General features: G+C 40.3%; 1 protein-coding gene across 3 annotated transcripts; it reads left to right on the top strand.

The window, feature by feature from the left end:
* Positions 1–203: 203 nt before the first annotated feature.
* On the top strand, positions 204–21,534 carry LOC108695976 (transient receptor potential cation channel subfamily V member 6). 3 transcript variants are annotated; one of them, XM_018224934.2, is made up of 16 exons: positions 531–668; positions 7,976–8,260; positions 8,549–8,646; positions 9,223–9,345; positions 10,115–10,255; positions 12,065–12,163; positions 12,661–12,833; positions 13,417–13,563; positions 13,816–14,037; positions 14,730–14,816; positions 14,900–14,976; positions 15,248–15,413; positions 15,492–15,558; positions 15,960–16,228; positions 17,066–17,172; positions 19,908–21,534. In XM_018224934.2, the coding sequence occupies exons 3-16, from the start codon at positions 8,598–8,600 to the stop codon at positions 20,215–20,217; spliced, it is 2,037 nt and encodes a 678-aa protein (XP_018080423.1). In that variant the 5' UTR covers positions 531–668; positions 7,976–8,260; positions 8,549–8,597; the 3' UTR covers positions 20,218–21,534. The 3 variants fall into 3 exon arrangements, with proteins under 3 accessions (XP_018080421.1, XP_018080423.1, XP_018080422.1); XM_018224932.2 differs by lacking the exon at positions 7,976–8,260 and having other exon boundaries at positions 204–668; XM_018224933.2 differs by lacking the exon at positions 531–668 and having other exon boundaries at positions 7,634–8,260.
* The last annotated feature ends 297 nt before the right edge of the window (positions 21,535–21,831 follow it).

Raw genomic sequence — 21,831 nt, 5'->3', positions numbered from 1 at the left:
TGGTGGATTCAGTGACGTTGGGAAGACAATTGGCCTTTTCCCCCCTCTCTGTTTATTTCTCCCCCAACCCCCTCACTTGTGGTGCAGTGTTTACTCCCAAACAAAGCAGCTATCTCTTTAATTGTGGAGGGGGTGTGTCCAGGTGAGAACCCTCCCAGGTATTTCAGCAAGTGCTAATTACACATTATCTGGGTTATATTTAGGAGCCTGAGATATTTGGTGGCTGAATCTCTTGGGACAGAGGCTGTTGGTGCTGAGAGTGAGACTGAGGGAGGAATTCACAGGAGTTTGGGGATTTATTGGGAACAATTTATCTCTATTTTCCTTCCCCTTGTATCACTAGTGGGACTGTGGGGCTCCCTTCTCCCCTGTTTTATTCCTTTCTGTACTGATCAAGCCCAGGGCTGCTAAAAGCTTAGCTGTGGAAGAGGAACTCTGAGGTAGAACTTGGGGTACTACAGACAAGATCCCCCATGATAGGAAATTAGGGGCAGTCTGTGCTTTGTGTTAGGGTGAGCTTCCCCTTTAGCTTTGAAAATGGGTTTATTTTATTGCCATAAGAACAGCAGTGTCACCAATAATGTGTGGAATGGACTCAAGAGCCAGATTTGGAATCGGGCCCCACAGGGTTTGGAGCTGGATGAGATCCACATGTTACAGCAGAAAAGGTGAGTGACTATGGGATTCATCAATGGAACAAGTTTGTGTGTGTGTGTGTGTGTGTGTGTGTGTGTGTGAGTGTGTGAGTGTGTGAGTGTGTGAGTGTGTGAGTGTGTGTGTGTGTGTGTGTGTGTGTGTGTGTGTGTGTGTGTGTGTGTGTGTGTGTGTGAGTGTGTGAGTGTGTGAGTGTGTGTGTGTGTGTGTGTGTGTGAGTGTGTGAGTGTGTGTGTGTGTGTGTGTGTGAGTGTGTGTGTGTGTGTGTGTGTGTGTGTGTGTGTGTGTGAGTGTGTGAGTGTGTGAGTGTGTGAGTGTGTGAGTGTGTGTGTGTGTGTGTGTGTGTGTGATGTAAATATATGTAAGTGTGTGTAAGTATAATATGTTGTGCCTCTTTGTGTTTGGGAGGTGCAGTACAATTTGTCAAGGGATGTGGGTCCAAGACCTTCTTTGGTACATACAGTGACATCATTTAGTGTGTAATTGTCATTTTTTCACAACAACAACTGTGAAATTTTAGTAGTTTTCAGAAATAGTTGATTTCAGCATATCTAAAGCAAATATTTGATATTAGTTGATGAGCTGCAAATTTGGAATACTAACTGAATGTGATGCAAAAATGGGATATTGATTGATCAGGTGCAAATATGGGATATTAATTGGATCAGGTGCAAATATGTGATATTAATTGATCAGGTACAGATGTGGGATATTAACTGAATATGGTGCAAATATGGGATAATGATTGGATCTGGCCAAACATGAGATATTAGTTAATCAGGTGCAAATATGGGATATTAATTGAATATGGTGCAAATATGGTATATTAATTGATCAGGTACAGATGTGGGATATTAACTGAATATGGTGCAAATATGGGATATTGATTGAGTATGGTGCAAATATGGGATATTAAATGATCAGGTTCAAATATGTGATATTAATTGATCAGGTGCAAATGTGGGATATTAAATGATCAGGCGCAAATATGGGATATTAATTGAGTATGGTGCAAATATGGGATATTAAATGATCAGGTTCAAATATGTGATTTTAATTGAATATGGTGCAAATATGGGATATTGATTGAATATGGTGCAAATATGGGATATTAATTGATTAGGTGCAAATATGGGATATTAACTGAATATGGTGCAAATATCTGAATATGGAGCAAATATGGGATATTAATTGATCAGGTGCAAATATGGCATATGAATTGATCAGGTACAGATGTGGGATATTAACTGAATATGGTGCAAATATGGGATATTGATTGGATCAGGCCAAATATGGTATATGAATTGATCAGGCGCAAATATGGGATATTAATTGAGTATGGTGCAAATATGGGATATTAAATGATCAGGCTGAAATATGTGATATTAATTGATCAGGTGCAAATGTGGGATATTAAATGATCAGGCGCAAATATGGTATATTAATTGATCAGGTACAGATGTGGGATATTAACTGAATATGGTGCAAATATCTGAATATGGAGCAAATATGGGATATTAATTGATCAGGTGCAAATATGGGATATTAATTGATCAGGTACAAATATGGCATATTTATTGATCAGTCGGAAATATGGCATATTAATTGAATATGTTGCAAATATGGGATATTAACTGGATCAGGTGCAAATAAGAAATATTAATTGAATATGGTGCAAATATTTGATATTAATTGATTAGGTGCAGATATGGGATATTAATTGATTAGGTGCAAATATGGGATATTAATTGGATCAGGTGCAAATATAGGATATTAATTGATCAGGTGCAAATATGGGATATTAATTGGATCAGGTGCAAATATGGGATATTTATTGATCAGTCGGAAATATGGCATATTAATTGAATATGTTGCAAATATGGGATATTAACTGGATCAGGTGCAAATAAGGAATATTAATTGAATATGGTGCAAATATTTGATATTAATTGATTAGGGGCAGATATGGGATATTAATTGATTAGGTGCAAATATGGGAAATGAATTGATCAGGAGCAAATCTGGGATATTGGATAAGCCAATGCTAACAGTTCCTTATTCAATCACGGCACAAGCACTTAGAAATTAAAGAACAAATGCTCAATGATAAGGGGTGGTTCACCTTTAAATTAACTTTTAGTATGTTATATAATGGCCAATTCTAAGCAACAGTTTAACTAGTCTTCATTATTTATTTTTCACAGTTTTTTAATTATTTGCCTTCTTCTTTGGACTCTTTTCAGCTTTCATATGGGGGGGTCACTGACCCCATTTAAAAATAAAAGCTCTGTAAGGCTAGAAATGTTTTGTTATTGTTACTTTTATTACTCATCTTTCTATTCAGCCCCTCTCCTATTCATATTCCAGTCTCTCATTCCAATCAATGCATGGTTGCTAGGGGAATGTTGACCTTAGCAACTAGATTGCTGAAATTACAAACTGGAGAGCTGCTGAATAAAGAGATAAATAACTCAAAAACCACAAATAATAAAAAATGAAAACCAATTGCAAATTGTCTCAGAATACCCCTCTCTATGTCATACTAACAGTTAATTTAAAGGTGAACAATCTCTTTTATAGGGGCCAACTGAGCACTGGATTCATTTCTATGTCACATACCTCCCAACTGTCCCGTTTTCAGCGGGACAGTCTGCTTTTGACAGCTCAACCTGCAGTCCCTCATTTGTACTGGAAAGTCCAGTTTTTCTCTGCACTGAACAGCTAAAAAAAGAAACTGTTTATAACTTAATTGGCTTTTGGCAAAGAGCCCAGAACAGCCACAGCTGCAGATAAGATACTTTTGTAACAATTTTGAGATAAGCAAACAAGTAATTGTAACAATTTAGACAACAGGTCTCTTGGGAGAAGTTAGACTCGCAGCTTAAAGGGCAATTCCCCTCCATTAGTAAAACTGTAATAACTGGGGGAAAAAACACAGAAATATGTTCAGACTTTCATAACCTGCCAAATTTTGTAAAATTCACATGGTAATTAGGGGATGTGGCCAACAAACAGGCGTGGACAAAAAATCCCCCTCCCTACGCAAAAATTTGTCCCTCTTTTTATTTCCAGACTGATTTTCCAGACTGGCACCTTCTCTCCACTAGTGGAACAATGGCAGTACTGCTCATCCCACACATACAGGCAGCTGTTAAACCCCCAGATGGAGTTTTTATGCCAGCGAGGAATTAAAAATAAGCACCTGCTTTAAGGCCATTGGGAGCAACATCCAGTGGTTCAGAGAGCTACATGTTACTCACAAGCTACTGATTGGGGATCACTGGTGTAGAGTCTCTGTAGAAGTGAAAATGGAAGCACTGAATAAGGCAATTTATGTACTGGACCCTGTATTGACCATAGATAATGAATTGGGAGCTCATTGTAGTGAGTAGTAATTCATGACGTAGACTCTCTTCAGTAGTGGAGCATTGGACTGTGAGCTCTGTATACAGACTTGTATACAGACTTGTACTTAATGCTGGTGTGGATGGAATACAGAATGGAAACATTCAACATGGAAGCTCTGATTAGGGAGAAAGAATTCACAGTGTGGACCTTTAACTGGAGGCTCATTAGTACTAATAGTATTTCATGAGGTTGACTCAATGTCCAAATAAACAGCTGGAACTAGGGACCTACTTCTTCAGGTGAAATAGGGTCTTGTGTCTACTTTTAATCTAAAATCTATATTAACCTCAAAAAACCAAGTTCTTCACACCTGTTTGCTTCTGGTTTCCCAATAACTTTACTTCTGGAAATAAATTAGAGCCTTGTTTCCTCAGTAAATCTAATTCTGCCATTTAATTGATGTCCTTCCCACCATCTCCAGCCCAAAATGCTATTCTTGTTGTTACCACAGCAAATTTGTGCTAATCTGGGTCTGAGAACTAGACGCATGCGCCAGCTGCTTCATATGTGACTTTCCTCTGAGAGCAAATCTTTCACAAAAGCCTAATCCCTTATTTGCCCGTTCAGCTTTGGGTTCAACAGACAAAACCACAAACGAGCTTCTGGCATTTGTTTCATTCCTAACTTTCTGTTAGGGTTTCATTGAATATTGGGAATTTTTCCCAATTTCAGACTTAAAAAGTGCTGGAATTTGACTGATGCCAAATGAAATCCTAGGAAATGATGTGAGTTTTTGTTTCCAGCACTGATGCAAATATGCCCTTAAATCTCAGCAATTCAGTTGGGATGGCAGATGCAGAGGGAAATGTTTTGGAATAAACAAAGAGTTAATCTGGTGGGCTCTGGCTGGCCAGATGGCTATAAAGATAACAAGTGATTGCCGGCCTCTAGTACACAAACAATTGCATGTTTGATTGGTGGGGGGGGCACTGGGGAGAACTGGTTTTGTGTCATTTCCACACATTTCTGACAATCCTCACAAGTGCAGATGATACACACACACTCACACACACACATGATACATACACACACTCACACACACTCACACACACACACACACACTCACACACACACATGATACACACACACACACTCACACACACTCACACACTCACACACTCACACACACTCACACACACTCACACACACACATGATACACACTCACACACACTCACACACACACATGATACACACACACACTCACACACTCACACACACTCACACACACTCACTCACACACACACACTCACACACACGCACACACACATGATACACACACACTCACACACACTCACGCACACACACTCACACACTCACACTCACACTCACACACACACTCACACACACACTCACACACACTCACACACACTCACATTCACACACACTCACACACACACTCACACACACACTCACACACACACTCACACACACACACACACACACGTGTGAGGAGAATTCCAGGGCAGGGTTTGCTGATGCCTAAATCTAAGGGCACAACTGGGCATCTCTCTGGGTCTCTGGAAAGGAGGAAACAAAGCCCTAGCCCTGGGCTATTTAATCAAGGCAAGACTGGGGGCCCACCATCAGACCTTTTCTCTGCTATTGCCTTTTGACTTAAGTAACCCCCTGAAATGCCAAACCCCTCATTTTGGAAATGTACAACCCTTATATAATCTCTATAAAAGACTGATATTTCATGTTATACTTTGCTTTCCCATTTGGTAATTATGGTTTATTTGCTGCCATGTCCGTCTCATATTAACTGCTTTATTCTAGTTCATCTGCTGAAGGGGGCCCACCAGCAGGAGCTTTGCCCTGGGCCAACTGCCCCTTATATCAGCCCATTTCCAGTTCCACAAACTGTAGCCATTGGGCTTATTATATACAATGGCCTTTTGTGTCTCAGGAAGAATAAAGGGTAATAAGAATAAAAGAACCACAGGGATCAGAGTCTCAGCTACTCAACATTTTTTAATGGGAAATGTATTATCCTTGGCTACGTAGGGAATACTCACCATTCCCAAGGGATCCCCAACCACAGACCATACAGAAAATGACCCACCAGGCCCGGATTTGTGGAAAGGCCACCAAGGCCTATGCATAATATAATAATTGTTGCCAGCAACTTAAAATCTAATTTTGTTTTTAAATGACTTAATGTGCAGAAAAGTCCTAGTACGCTAACCAAATTCATATTGTGACTACTAACTTCATCCCTAGTGATCCAAAACATTATAGAGGTAATTCACGACCCCTGGGTGGGTACAGGTGCTTGAGAATTGAGATACACAAGAGTGTAAAGGTTGTGGCTATTTGCACAATGGTCCATCCAGTGAGTAAAATGTAAAAAATGGCCAATAGCTTTCTCCTCTTGCTCGTTGCACACTGCGTGGGTCATTGTGAATGAGCCCTTATGTATCTCTCCAGTAGCCAGTGTACAGTGTGGGCTTCTCACCCTATAAACCTCATGCCAAGAGAAAGCAAAGCATTGCCATATAACAACCTTTTGTTCTGCCCGGCAGTCTCTTATGCCACTCACATGCTCCCTCTGCTGGTGCCGGGGGGGACTTACTCTTTCTTGCAAGATGGAAAGGTTGCAGGTTGGTTCCATCTAGTGCAGGGAGGCTGCCGGGTTACTGGGAATTGCGCAACTTTCCCGGGAATCCGATACATACAAATGATAAATGTCCAGCCATGTCTGGGCGGCTCCTAAACAATTGCTGCTGAATGTCTCATTGATAATTATGGCAGTAAGACACCCGCATCAATCACCATGTCGGGAGCACCCACCCTAAGGGAGCATTCAGAGGGTTCTACTCATGAATTCCTCAGTCAGGCAGGGGAAACAACACTCACAGTTTGTTAATGTGAAATAATAATAGATTGTCAGTTCTTTGGGGTACAATAGCTGTGCCCTGTTTTGTTTGCATCTTGTGAGTACTGGGTACATTTATATATTTGTGTATATTTCTTTGCTCAATTGTTCACTGGTCCGAGGATGCCAGTTAGATCCACTTGTGCCCCATTGTTGACTTTGTAATGTGCAATATAAATAAATACAAATATCATGAACTTGGGTCACTGCTACAGAAAACATTATTACCTGCAAAATCCTATATATATCCAACACTGAACTCAAATTTGTCCAGTAGAGGGCAGGGAAAAAAATACACAAGTTCTATCATTTTCTGTATTCTGTTTAAAATAATTGGAGTATAATGTTAGTATCAAAGTGACTACATATTCATCATAACCATACTTATATATCATGATTCAGTTGCAAGCAATCCATCCATTCATATTAGGGCTAACTAGCAAAGTATTTGCACTGGCTGGTTCTGCTACTTTGCTGGTCCAGCGCTGGTTAACACTATAAGACATTTGACGTACGGATTCCTGCTTCAATGTATATATATATATATATATATATATATATATATATAATATATATATATATATATATATATATATATATATATATAGATATAAAATACACAAAGCCATGAATATCTTGTAAATCATATCCTTATAAACAGTGAGTTCTGATGTCATTTCTGTCACATGACTCACTGAAACTTGTGTATTATAATAAATAATGTATTATTATAAAACTTACAATATCCTTATATTTTACAAGAGGGGGTTCTTTATTCACTATATATACATATGTATGCAGTGTATAGAGAGCAGCTTAGTAACATTCTGCTCCCAAAAGTGTTTTAGTGGGGCCTAGTCAGGTTCAGCTACATTGCACTTGTGCCCCTTACCGACCCCTCTCCTACCCAACTGGTACATCCACAGTGTAGTTGGTGCAGATAGATTCCCCTCAGCCCCCCCCCCCCAATTTAGTCACAAGGGTCCATAGCTAGGCTGGGGGGATTTTCTGTTTATTGTTGAATTGTTTGTTCCTAGAAACGTGCCCTCGAGGGTCTATGTATGAATTAGTGATGTGCTGGTTGAGAAAATCTCAACCCGCACCTGACCCAGACCCATGCTAGCCGCCTCCCCCCTCTATGTATAAACCTGCGTCGCCCCTCCCTGCCAATGATGTCACAAAAGGGGAGGGGCAGGTGCGAGTTTATAAAACAGGAAGCCAGAAGTCGGACGTCCGCAGTTAAAGGTCGCTGGGAGGAGAGCAGGCAGAAAATCTCAACTTGAACCCACCTGCGACCCACAAGAGGAGCAGTTCACCCACAGGTAAAGCCACGGGTTGGGCCGGCCCGCACATCACTAATATGGAATATGTCCCTGACTGAATATAAAAATGTTATATTTGATTTATCCCCACCATCTACACTCCCCCTTCTAAAAGACTGTGCCTATTTGCCCAAACTCATGGTTTTTATCCCTATTATATGTATTATTATTATTATATACATATTATTATATTGTATATATATTATTCCTGATGTCAACTCTTCCTTCTCTCATACTGTATATATTCCACTTTCCTAATATTCCCATTAACCCTTCTATGTCCCACAGAATCCAGGAGAGCCCTCTGCTTCTTGCTGCCAAAGAGAATAATGTGGGAATGATGAAGAAGCTGCTGGACTGTCCTTCCACTGATCTTTATTCCAGAGGTGGGAGGAGCTCGGCCCCCTGTGCCATGTACACAACCCTTACCCTAATTAAAAAGTAACAATTAATATAAAATAAACCCTAGGGAAAGTGCCTAATATCTATATTCAGGTGTATGATGTCAAAAAGGCAAACAATTGCTTTTCTGATTACTTTTCCACCCTCCCACTCTGCCGGCTGCAGCCCCCCATTAGCTGTCAGCTGTCGGCAATAAGCTTGCAATCTATGTTGGGCAGCGGGGGCAGGTGATGGCCAGAAGGCAGGTAGATGATTGTGTAGTTGAATAAAATGGGAATAACAATCGGAGGAAATGATCAGACACAAAGTAGACCTCCAACATCTGTGAACCCTGGTCAATTGCCTTTTGCTCTTTTGGATTTGGGGAATAAAATTGCACCTAATTGTCTTTGATTTTCAGTTTCCCAGTTTTTCAGTTTCCCAGTTTCTCCTGGGGTAGTTAATACTTCAAACGTTCTTGACCCTAACATTCTTACATGTCATGATTATCTATACTATATAAAGTATATATAGACAATAATATCAGTTATTTTAATTTGATCTATTTCTTGTGCCCACAGGTGCCATGGGGGAGACGGCGCTTCACGTGGCGGCGCTATACGATAACCTGGAGGCTGCACAAATGCTGATAAATAAAGCCCCCAACCTTGTTAATCTGCCCTGCACCTCCGCCTTGTATGAAGGTCAGCCATTCACTTTCAAGGATTTAAACGCGTGGTTCACCTTTAAGTTAACTTTTAGTATGTTCTAGAATGGTAAATTCAAAGCAACTTTTCAATTGTCTTTATTATTTATTTTTTATAGTTTTTAAATTATTTACCTTTTTCCTCTGACTCTTTCCAGCTTTCAAAAGGTAGGGGAGATGGGGGGTCACTGACCCCACCTGAAAAGCAAATGTTACAAATGTATTATTATTGCTATATTTTATTACTCACCTCTCTATTCAGATCTCTCCTATTCATATTTCAGCCTCTTATTCAGATCAGTGCATGGTTGCTAGGGTAATGTGGTCCCTAGCAACCAGATGGTTGAAATTGCAAGCTGGAGAGCTGCTGAATAAAAAGCTAAATAACTCAAAAACCACAAATAATAAAAAATGAAAACCAATTGCAAATTGTATCTGAATATCCCTCTCTACATCTTACTGGCAGTTAATTTAAAGGGGAACAACCCCTTTTAAGAGCATTTCTGCTTTCATAGCAATAGTAAGAAGTAAATGGAACCTCCCTGCACTGATTGGTGCCCAATGGACTCCTCATATCAGTTACAGTTACAATACAATACAATACGTAACAATTACAATAAATCTCATGCTCTTGTCTAAAGAAATTCTCTCTGTAATGAATGGAATGAAAGATTCCAATTCCGATGACTTCCCATGATGGGGACTGAAACTTGGATTACTCTGCGGCACTTTGCACTCAATATTGATGGCACCGGTTTCCTCTCCAGGTCAAACAGCATTGCACATTGCAGCCGTGAATCAGAACCAGAATTTGGTGAAGCTGCTCATACTTAATGGCGCTGATGTCCGGTCTCCTCGTGTCACCGGAAGCTTCTTTGCTTTTAACCAGAGGAACCTCTTCTACTTCGGTTTGTTCTCTCTCTCCTATAAGGGAATTGTGAGATTATCCCGTCAGTTACAGTTACACAGAACTATAAACCCAGTGAGAATGAGGAATGAATGGATATTGGGAAGTTGTATCAGGAGTCAGAAGCAGCAGTGCAGAGAAAGGGACAGACACAATGACAGTTACACAGAACTATAAACCCAGTGAGAATGAGGAATGAATGGATATTGGGAAGTTGTATCAGGAGTCAGAAGCAGCAGTGCAGAGAAAGGGACAGACACAATGACAGTTACACAGAACTATAAACCCAGTGAGAATGAGGAATCAATGGATATTGGGAAGTTGTATCAGGAGTCAGAGGCAGCAGTGCAGAGAAGAGAAAGGGACAGACACAATGACAGTTACACAGAACTATAAACCCAGTGAGAATGAGGAATGAATGGATATTGGGAAGTTGTATCAGGAGTCAGAAGCAGCAGTGCAGAGAAGAGAAAGGGACAGACACAATGACAGTTACACAGAACTATAAACCCAGTGAGAATGAGGAATGAATGGATATTGGGAAGTTGTATCAGGAGTCAGAAGCAGCAGTGCAGAGAAGAGAAAGGGACAGACACAATGACAGTTACACAGAACTATAAACCCAGTGAGAATGAGGAATGAATGGATATTGGGAAGTTGTATCAGGAGTCAGAAGCAGCAGTGCAGAGAAGAGAAAGGGACAGACACAATGACAGTTACACAGAACTATAAACCCAGTGAGAATGAGGAATGAATGGATATTGGGAAGTTGTATCAGGAGTCAGAGGCAGCAGTGCAGAGAAAGGGACAGACACAATGACAGTTACACAGAACTATAAACCCAGTGAGAATGAGGAATGAATGGATATTGGGAAGTTGTATCAGGAGTCAGAGGCAGCAGTGCAGAGAAAGGGACAGACACAATGACAGTTACACAGAACTATAAACCCAGTGAGAATGAGGAATGAATGGATATTGGGAAGTTGTATCAGGAGTCAGAAGCAGCAGTGCAGAGAAAGGGACAGACACAATGACAGTTCCACAGAACTATAAACCCAGTGAGAATGAGGAATGAATGGATATTGGGAAGTTGTATCAGGAGTCAGAGGCATCAGTGCAGAGAAAGGGACAGACACAATGACAGTTACACAGAACTATAAACCCAGTGAGAATGAGGAATGAATGGATATTGGGAAGTTGTATCAGGAGTCAGAAGCAGCAGTGCAGAGAAAGGGACAGACACAATGACAGTTACACAGAACTATAAACCCAGTGAGAATGAGGAATGAATGGATATTGGGAAGTTGTATCAGGAGTCAGAAGCAGCAGTGCAGAGAAGAGAAAGGGACAGACACAATGACAGTTACACAGAACTATAAACCCAGTGAGAATGAGGAATGAATGGATATTGGGAAGTTGTATCAGGAGTCAGAGGCAGCAGTGCAGAGAAAGGGACAGACACAATGACAAGGAATGAATTGATGAATTGATATTGGGAAGTTGCTTAGAATATAATTTCATTTAATTTTATTTTGGGTTTGTATTTTTTTACTGTATTTTGAGTTCAGATGAGATGTTTGTGTGACTGAAAGTCCATTCTGTGGAGGTTACAAAGCTGCTATTAGTTACACTGCCATCCAGGAATTATTGCCCATTAATCAGTGATTAACCCTTGTCTATTGCATGTTCCGTATTAACGCTCACTATGACAGTAGACTGTTAATTCTTTCTAACTGACTCAGCCTTGGATTGTTGACTTTGTTGTCTGTTTACTGACTGACTGACTGATATTTAATATACATTTTTGTAGGGGAACATGTTCTGTCATTCGCTGCCTGCGTGGGTCACGAGGGCATTGTCCGTCTTCTTATTGAGAGCGGCGCCAATATCCGAGCCCAGGACTGCTATGGTGAGATATGGGGCAGCAATAGAATGGTCTTACACTGGGCTGAATACCAACCTGGTATTCTAAGGGACCTGCTGGTCTATTGCAAAGCGCTGATAAACACAGTTGTACAAATGAATCCAAATCCCCTGTGCCAGTAGGTCAGAAATAAGGAAGAACTGGTCTTTAATAGCGATGAGCAAATCTGCAGAAAACTTCCCGAAACGGCAAAAAATTCGCAAAACGTATTGAAGTCAATCAGAATCAGAATTTTTTTACACATGGCAATTTTTCTTGCTCCAATGCATTAAAGTCAATAGCCGTGTTTTCTTATGCCGATTTTTTTTTCCAAACGCATTAATGCGAATGGGTCATTTTTTCTTGTGGCCTTTTTTCTCTGCGACAAATTTTGCAGGTGGTGAAATGCGGAATTTCATCACAAATACATGGCTGCCGAAAAAATGTGCTGATCACTGCTCTTTAATATAAAGGATATAATGGTGTATATCTTTCATGACCAGGTAACACAGTCCTGCACATTCTGGCTCTGCAGCCCAACAGAACCTTCTCCTGCCAGATGTTTGATCTCATTGTGTCTTACGACAAAGGGGAACGAGGGGTGAGACTGGAGAACATTCCCAACAACAGGGGACTCACATCCTTACACGTGGCAGCTGCTGAAGGCAACACAGTGGTATGTATGGATTTGCCTTTTACTTGGAAACCCCCAATTCCATCCAACTAGAACTTTAATGGCTTATTATTATTATAAGTGTAACTCCTCGTCTATGACGCTCAGCTATTGTGGTGGGGAACATTTAGCCAGAGACTCCAACTTGGACAGAACCTTATGATTTATGCATGTAATAATCAGTTTGGGTGATAAACATTCTACATTTAGGCGTGCATAGTGATTTGTGTCAGCAAATTCCTCATAGCAAAACCCATTCAAGTGCAGAAGTCTTTCCTCCATGGACACACTGACACATAGACGTTACAGGCAGAAGCTTCCCACCTCTCTATGTGCCACTATGGAACAATCCAACCTCATAAGCTTTGTAGCTGAATGCCCTTAGATCCATCCAGAGAAAGGAAGGTGAAAATTCCCATTTACAGCTCTTATGATTATATTGGAATATTGAAATAATCATGGATTATTCTGTCTTTCCATATATAAAATAAAAGTACTAATACACCATGGAACACAAGAAAGTGGATACAGGAGATTAACTGCTCAGATCTTATGAGATTCATGCTTCTCCCTTATCTTCTGCCAGATGTTTCAGCACTTGGTACAGAGAAAGAAACAGATCCAATGGACATTTGGCCCATTAAACTCCACCTTGTATGATCTGTCAGGAATTGACTCCTGGGGGGAGGATCAGTCGGTTCTGGAGCTTGTTGTTGCTTCCAAAAAAAAGGAGGTAAGTGGAAATGGTTACAGAGTTCCCCTAGCCCAGTTGGGATATTACACCGGGAAACGAATGCCAAGGACATATTTACTGAAGGGTGAAAACACGAAAATCTCAAAATTCTCCAGTAAGCTAAAGAAGTGAATTGGGTTTTGGAATATTTTCTAGAGAATTTAGAGGAACTGGTCTACTGGTAAATAAATATAATTGACAGATAACTCTGTATTCATGACAATTTGATTTATAAAATGTTTATGGTTTCAGGCTCGGCATATTCTGGATCTCACTCCTGTGAAACAGCTGGTGTTTCTCAAGTGGCGGAGCTGTGGTCGCCCCTATTTTTGCCTTCTGGCTTCAATTTATATCCTGTATATAGTGACTGTGACCATGTGCTGCATCTACAGACCCCTGGAACCCATTCCTGGAATTGGTAACCAAACAACTGTCACCAGAAATATAACCAAGCTCATGCAGAAGCCCTTTAATGTAAGTCAATATGTTTCTGAGTTACTGGAGATTTATGTCACTTTCTGAATATGACATTAAACAATTTCACACTAATAAAGGATATTCACCAAACTGACAGGGCACAAAGGCAAACAAACCAAAAGAAGCCTCTGTTAAGAATGCAAAGGGGAGGGGCTTATATAAATAGAGGCTCCTCTTTTGACTGTTGGTTTAGTTGACTTGGATCAGGAAGTAGAATATGACTTTAGGTTGATTTTCAAATTATGCCCAGTTTATAGCTGTAAGTAACTGAAACCATAGCTATTTTCTAACTAACAGAATAGGCAAAAAGTATGTTCAGCACAAACCTTATACATCAAACCAGTGTTGCAAAGGGGGGGGGTACAAAGTCCCTTTAAAATGACTATTACCCAGAAATAAAGATACCTAGCAACAGACATAGAGGCAGGAGCGTGGTTGTAATTATATAATGGGCCAAGTAAGAGAGGAAAACACAGAGTTCTAAAGATCTTCTAGAAATGTGCATATTGTCAGCATTAGAGTTAGTAGAAAAAAAGGTGCCACTTTAGAGACATTGGCAAATGCTGGAATCCAAAAGTAATTGAGCTTGTCCGATTTAATCAGGTCTTGAACCAACTTAGAATATCATACAGTAACAGATGGGATGGGATTATTCTGTCTATTCATTGTAACCCTTGCTGTACCAATAGGAAGCCTATCAAACATATGAAGATGAGCTACGTTTGGTTGGAGAGCTAATTAGTGTGGTTGGAGCAATTATCATATTACTACTGTTGGTAAGAAACAACCTACAAATGTTTTATTTAGTTTATAAATTCATCCTACTTTGAAATTGAATGGCAAAATGTTCTTGTATTAGATTCCAGATATGCTCAGAGTTGGAGCCACCAGATATTTTGGACAAACCGTTCTTGGAGGCCCTTTCCATATTATCATGTAAGTACCTGGGCTAACCTGTAACCTGGCATGAGCTCATTTATTGAATTTTCTACATAGATTCCAGTTCCATGTGTAGCACACAGAATACACGGCAGGGTAAATACCGGGCCAGTTCCAGTGTTATTCATTTTTATATTTGTCTCTTGTAGAAGGCTGCAATATATTCTACATCTGCCACATTCATTAACTAAACATTGTTTTCAGTATAGAGCTCACCCTATACAGCATGCCTGCATTTTATCTATTTAATCTCTGGATCTCTTTCTAGAATCATATTTGCCATCATGGTGCTGACTACACTGGTCATGAGACTAACTAGCAGTGATGGGGAAGTTGTTCCTATGTCGTTGGCCCTTGTGTTTGGTTGGTGCTACGTCTTGTATTTTACAAGGGGCTTCCAAATGCTCGGACCCTTTACTATCATGATCCAGAAGGTAAGTAGAATATCTTTGCTAACAAACTGCTCACTTTCTAATTGACCTCCAAATGATGCCTCTTTCCATCCATTACAGATGATATTTGGGGATCTTTTACGCTTTTGTTGGCTCATGGCTGTGGTTATTCTGGGCTTCGGTGGAGGTAAGTCTAACACACAGTCTCATACGGAGAAATAAAGGAATTATTAGTAGCTTATGGCATTGAGATTATACAGAGCATGTGGGTTCTTTTGGTATTGTATGCATATATTGGGGGGCTGTTGAATTTAATGGCGATCAATAAATAAAAATTGGTTTCATGCTAATTGGCTGAACAGAGATGACTGATTCCTTCTGGGCTAGTCATGAATGAGCAGAAAAACATCCCCTTGGCAAAATTCATGACTATTTCTGATTCATTTTTGGGAATACACCCCTTCTGCTATTGATTTACTACAAATCACAGCATTCCTAGCAGCTGGCACTTGTAGTTTTGGGTGGAGCAAATGTACATTACATTTAGAGCCATTTGTTGGTAACTGTTTCTCTCCTTTGCAATTCCAGCCTTCTATGTCATATTCCAGACTGAGGATTCAAGTCAGTTGGGGCATTTCATGTCCTACCCCATGTCCTTATTCAGCACATTTGAGCTTTTCCTCACAATCATTGATGGACCAGCCAATTATCAAGTGGATCTGCCATTCATGTACAGTGTCATGTACTCAGCATTTGCAATCATTGCAGCGCTCCTCATGCTCAACCTGCTCATCGCTATGATGGGGGACACTCACTGGAGAGTAGCACATGAGAGGGATGAACTGTGGAAGGCTCAGGTGAGGGGAGATTGGAAATTGCACTGAAACTCTTGGGGACAAAATATTTTAGTCACAGAATTAGTTCAGTTATAACTTTTTTTTAAATGCATACATTTAACCAGCGTCAGACTGGGGGCTCACTGACCCTGCAGCATCAGGAGCCCCCATACCATCTCCTGGGCTCCCCAGCCACAAAGACCCCTCTGGTTCCCCCAGCCACAACCCCCCTCTCACCACCCATCACTGCCACAACCCCCTTCCATCCACCCTCCCGCATACCTTTTGCGAGGAGTCTGCAGCGAGGGCCAGGGAAGGAGGTCGTGAGCAGTGACCTGGGTCAGGGAGGGATGTAAGGAGAGTGGCAGTGCAGGGAGTGGGTCTGGGCCAGTGGGGCCCAAAAGAGCTGGGGCCGGTGTCCCAATGGCCCAGTCTGACTCTGTATTTAACGGCCACCATCTTTGGGTTAAGCCCCCCAATACTGGATCTCTAATTGGCATGGTACAAGATTATACATATGTGGAAACTTTGTCAAAATGGTCTCATCCACTATAGTGAAGTAGGCAACAAAACTTCATCCTAAAAATTGCCTTCAGATTAGGCCTCCCTCTCTACTGTCTTGAGTCCCCCTATTGCTGCCACCATAGGAATCTCTGATTTAAAGACTTGTCTAAACATTTGTCATTTTTACACTAACAGTCTCCTGAGTTTTGAGCGCTGGACTGGATATAGGCTGAGTAGGTGCTCAGTATGGGCTGAGTATGGGCTGGATATGAACTGGATAAAGGCTTGATATGGAATGGATAGGGACATTTCCAGATTTAATTCTGCAGCTCATCACAGTTTTGCTTTGTGCAGGTTGTTGCCACCACTATAATGTTGGAGAGAAAGATGCCAAAAAGGCTTTGGCCACGTTTAGGAATCTGTGGGAAAGATTATGGGCTGGGCGAGAGCTGGTTCCTACGGTGAGTGAATCTTTTGCCTTTTGGTTAAATGGGTATTCATTTGTGAAAAGATAAATACACATGAAGCCAAACCATCTCACCTGCTGTGAATATAAAAGTAATGAAAGTAATAAAAAAAAGTAATAAAAATTTGCCCCAAATGATGCAACGAACCGACAGACTTTGTTGAACAACTTCTCACAGGGACGATGGGTTACAGATCAGAGCACTGGAAGTATGAATAGAACTGATTGCTGCCTAACTATTTACAATTCAAGTAAAATATATTTCACCTCCTTACACCCCTGTTCCATGGACTTTCTGGAATCCAAATTCTATCTACTCCAGAGTATCTATAAAGCCTAGTTTGAAGCCAAAAATGGTTACAGTTATATATGTCCAGCCCACCTCTCCCTCCTTATTTTATATTTTCAAATTTCAGTTTTCTTTTAACCTTTAATTCTCCATTACAATGGCATCAATTAAAGAATCACAGTAGAGAAAGTACTACAGGTTAGGAAATGCCAGAATGAGGTTCACTTAGAGGGTTCACCCTCTTATCTAAAGCTACAAGAGACCCTCTGCTCATCAAGGTGGACATAATCAAGTATTTTTGGTTCAAAAACACTGACTCTCACTAAAGGGCATAGTGGCTTTTTTGATAAAAAATTTGCCAAACGACAATTCACAGGGACATCACCAACTTACTAAGAAGCGAAGAGGACAATTTGTTAGCGAAAAAGCTCAGCACTAGCGAAGTTTCACGCCCTTTCGCCAAGGTGAATTTTTGCTCCTGTGAACAATTTTTAATCCTTTATGCCAAAAAGTCATAAAAAAGACAAAATGCTGGTGGGATTATTTTTAAAAGTTGTAACTGTTAAATATATATATATATATATTTTTTTAACCATTTAAAGAAAAACTATACTCCCAAAGCGAATACTTGAGCAACAGAAAGTTTATATCAAATTAAGTGGCATATTAAAGAATCTTTCCAAACTGGAATATATATTTAAGTAAATATTGTCCTTTTACATCTCTTGCCTTGAGCCACCATTTTGTGATTGTCTGTACACTGCCTCAGAGATCACCTGACCAGAAATACTACAGCTCTAGCTGTAACAGGAACAAGTGTGGAAGCAAAAGACTGAACTTTTAATTGGCTCATGTGACCTAAAATGTATACTTTGTTTGGTTTGTTTGTGTGCACCGTGAATCCTACAATCCCAGGGGGCGGAGCTTATTTTTCAAAATGGCAGTTTTCTATTTATGATTACCCAATGGCACATACTGCTAGAAAACCATATTATTATGAAAATTGTTTATTTATATGAAGCAGGGATTTACATATGAGCTGTTTTATGCAATATTTTTTTTATAGATACCTACATTGTTTGAGGGGTATAGTATAGTTTTCCTTTAAAGCTCATGCCACATTTTTTTGAGGGTGTCTTTATTTTGCTTCCTTGGACATTTTTAGGCCACTTCCAGCAATTTCACCAACACTCACTAATAAGGACGTATATTTGACCTATATGTACCCAACATATTTAAATTGACGTAATTGTACATTTGTTAACAAACTCTCGGTAGGAAGAAAGTAATGTTAGTGAAAATTCACTTCATTCATCCATCGTTCATCTGCCGAGACAAAACTTTGCATTTTGATGAATATGTGTAATCACTTCGAATTACCATCTGACAAAGTACGCAAAGTGTGACAAATCATTCCAAAATGAAAATTCGGACCTAACAAAATCTGCCCCTATATCTCAGAGCCCCTTATCATGTGTTTTATGTTTCAACTATTCATTAATTTGGACACAGAATGCTTTATATTCATGTTAGGGCCCAAGGTTTAGTTACTCTTTATTAAGGCCATCCCCTAAGGTTTTGCCAGTTAGGTGGGTCCTAATTTACAGTTGGGAGGGGAAATTGTTTCCCTATCCAGAGTTAAAGTATTTTGCTGGCAGTTCAGTAATTGACCAGGGGGTGTCATTGTCTTGGTCTTTAAAAGTAGTAAAAGAGAGTTTGAGTATAGTTCTGTAATAGCTTGCACGAGGAATGAGAGGTGGGGGTAGGGTAGCTAGAGAGCAGCCTGAAGCTCCAACAAGGAGAAGAATTCCTGATTATATCACCTGCAAAGTATGGTTGCAAGTGTTCCATTTGGACACATCCAAGTAAACTCAATCCACACATTGTTTATTGACCCTTGATGGATAAACACTTTGGGCGCTCAGGCTACATTCAAATAACTTCAGTCTATGGGCACCCAGTTTGTCTTGCCAATCAGATCTTTGCATGCCGTAGGGTATGGCCAAATTCAACAAAACATGTACCTTGGGTTTTCTGAAGGCACTGAGTTGAATGTTGCTATTTATTTACAACAAAATCACATGCCTCCAATCAGATTACTCCATTCCATTGCTCCATTAAATTACAGGGCAATGCCAAGTACCTCAGCTAGAACCTAGAAGGGGAGCACCTATGGTGTGTGCAACTCCCTGCATGGCCACAATTATGCTGGAATTATGGGAAATTGCTGCATGTGTTTATTTGAATCAAAAGCTACACAATGCACTTACAGTTGTAAATGTAAATAACCCTTAATAGCCTTGGTGCTACTATAAAAGAGCGCAAGGAGCATGTTTGGAGACAAATACCTTTACCAAATGGCGCCAATAAGCTCTACATTTGTGTCTATTTTAATGCATTTGGCCTGTTAGTGTAAGTGCTAATAACCCTTTCTCTTGTAGAGTTGAGGAGAGAAAAGATGTGGACAAGAAGAAGATTAAACCCTACGTAGATGCCTTCCAGTGTGCCGACGAAGATGATAGTAAGAGAGAAAAAGAGGCCCTGAAACCTTCACTCAGCGAGGACAAAATAACCATTCTCCTCCCGAATAAAGAAACTCCCCCTTCTCCTTCCATGCTCACCCTCGACCCAAATACTTCCCACAGAAGGTCCAACAGGGGGTGGCAGAAAATAAGGAAAACACCCCTTGATCAGCTCCAGGGCAGAACCAATTATGGTCTAGACATAGAGGATGAAATATATGAGGTCTGAAATTCTATCCTTATAGGTCATTCTTGGAAATAAGTTTATCATGAAACTGTCCCATCAGCTACCTGGGATATTATAGCTGTGATTTTAGGAACAAGAAGGTTCCTTCAGTGCGACGTGCAATCTGAATGAGTATAGAAGGACCTATTGGTACCTTTGTTTGGGACCTGTTGTTCCATTCCCTAAATAGAAGCTTTAATGACAACAGATGCAGAGAGTGTTAGTTTGTTGGCATTGAGCTTTTATTGCTCCAACAATTAGATATTAATCAAGGGCTATGAGGTATTTATTTTCTTTTCATAATGATCCACTGAATGTCTAATAATCCTAACTCTAATATATACCCATTAACTGGTAGCCTTCAGAATAGAAATAATCAAAATCTCTGAATCTACCCCATACTTACTGCACTTTTTACTAGAAGGAATTGAAGGGCTCATTTACAATTGCAGGGCAAAGTGCAAAGCATAATAATAATTGTGGTAAGCTCACTCGGGTAAATTTATCAAAGAGTGAAGTTCCGCCACTAGAGTGAAATTCCGCAGCTCTCAATTCATTTCTATGGGATTTTGAAAGGCATATTTATCAATGGGTGAAGTGAAAGTTCACCCTTTGATAAATACGCCTATAAAAATCCCATAGAAATGAATGGAGAGTGGCGGAATTTCACTCTAGTGGCGGAACTTCACTATTAACTTCCCTCTTTGATAAATATACCCCCATGTGTTTTGCACTACACATCTTACTCCACTTTATCCTGAAGAGAAGTTGCTGCTTTGTATGTGTACTGCTTGCAAATGTGGAGGGAGATGGGCGGCATGTCCTGAAATGCCCCATATTTTTGGTGTCACCCAGATATACAAGCTATAGAGCACTGGGAGTTGTAAGGAGCTGGGGATCACCTATCAACTAAGGTTAGAGCTAAGTAGGGCTCCCTTGTGTCTGAAAGTGGTGCACTTTGCACCTTAATCCACTGCAAAGTACATCTTGCACCCACCAATGCTACAGACACAAGTGCTCCCTCTGTGGTTTCTAAGGGGCAAAATGTTACACCCTTAATGCTATTGCACTTGGGGCACCAGCATTGGTATTACTTAATTACTTAATCAGCAATTTAACAGCAGAAAACAACCTTAGCTGTTATGTATGCTAGATTTAGGGGGCCAGGTAAGAACCCGCAGAGAGACAATGGTTCTTTGGGGTGCTTGCGTATGCCGAGAGACACGTCCCCCAAAAAATTTATTTTTTTTGCACTATGACTGCCTGAAGGAAAATGTAATTTTATTTTTGCTACTAAATAAATGTAATTTTATGAATCGATTCTGCCGACTCTTATGTTAGTCATCATCTATGGCAAAGGGCAAACATCAAGCAATGGGAAAAGGATTCAGAAATTGATAGAAGTGCAACCCCTTTTTTGGCAACCCCCTATGCCAAAGGTTATATACACACATATCTTACCCTTTACAGGTCCTAAGTGCCCTTTGCAAGGTGAAAGGGTACTGGGAATTATCTCTCATGGCAGTGCCTCCACCTAATGGAATCTGGGAATATGCCTGCGGGTGGCTAGATTAGGAAAACATTCAAATACACAAAGTGCGGTATAACAAATATAAA

Source organism: Xenopus laevis, chromosome 7L (genome assembly GCF_017654675.1).
Source record: "Xenopus laevis strain J_2021 chromosome 7L, Xenopus_laevis_v10.1, whole genome shotgun sequence".
Lineage (NCBI taxonomy): Eukaryota > Metazoa > Chordata > Amphibia > Anura > Pipidae > Xenopus > Xenopus laevis.
This window is presented reverse-complemented; position numbering and strand designations above follow the sequence as displayed.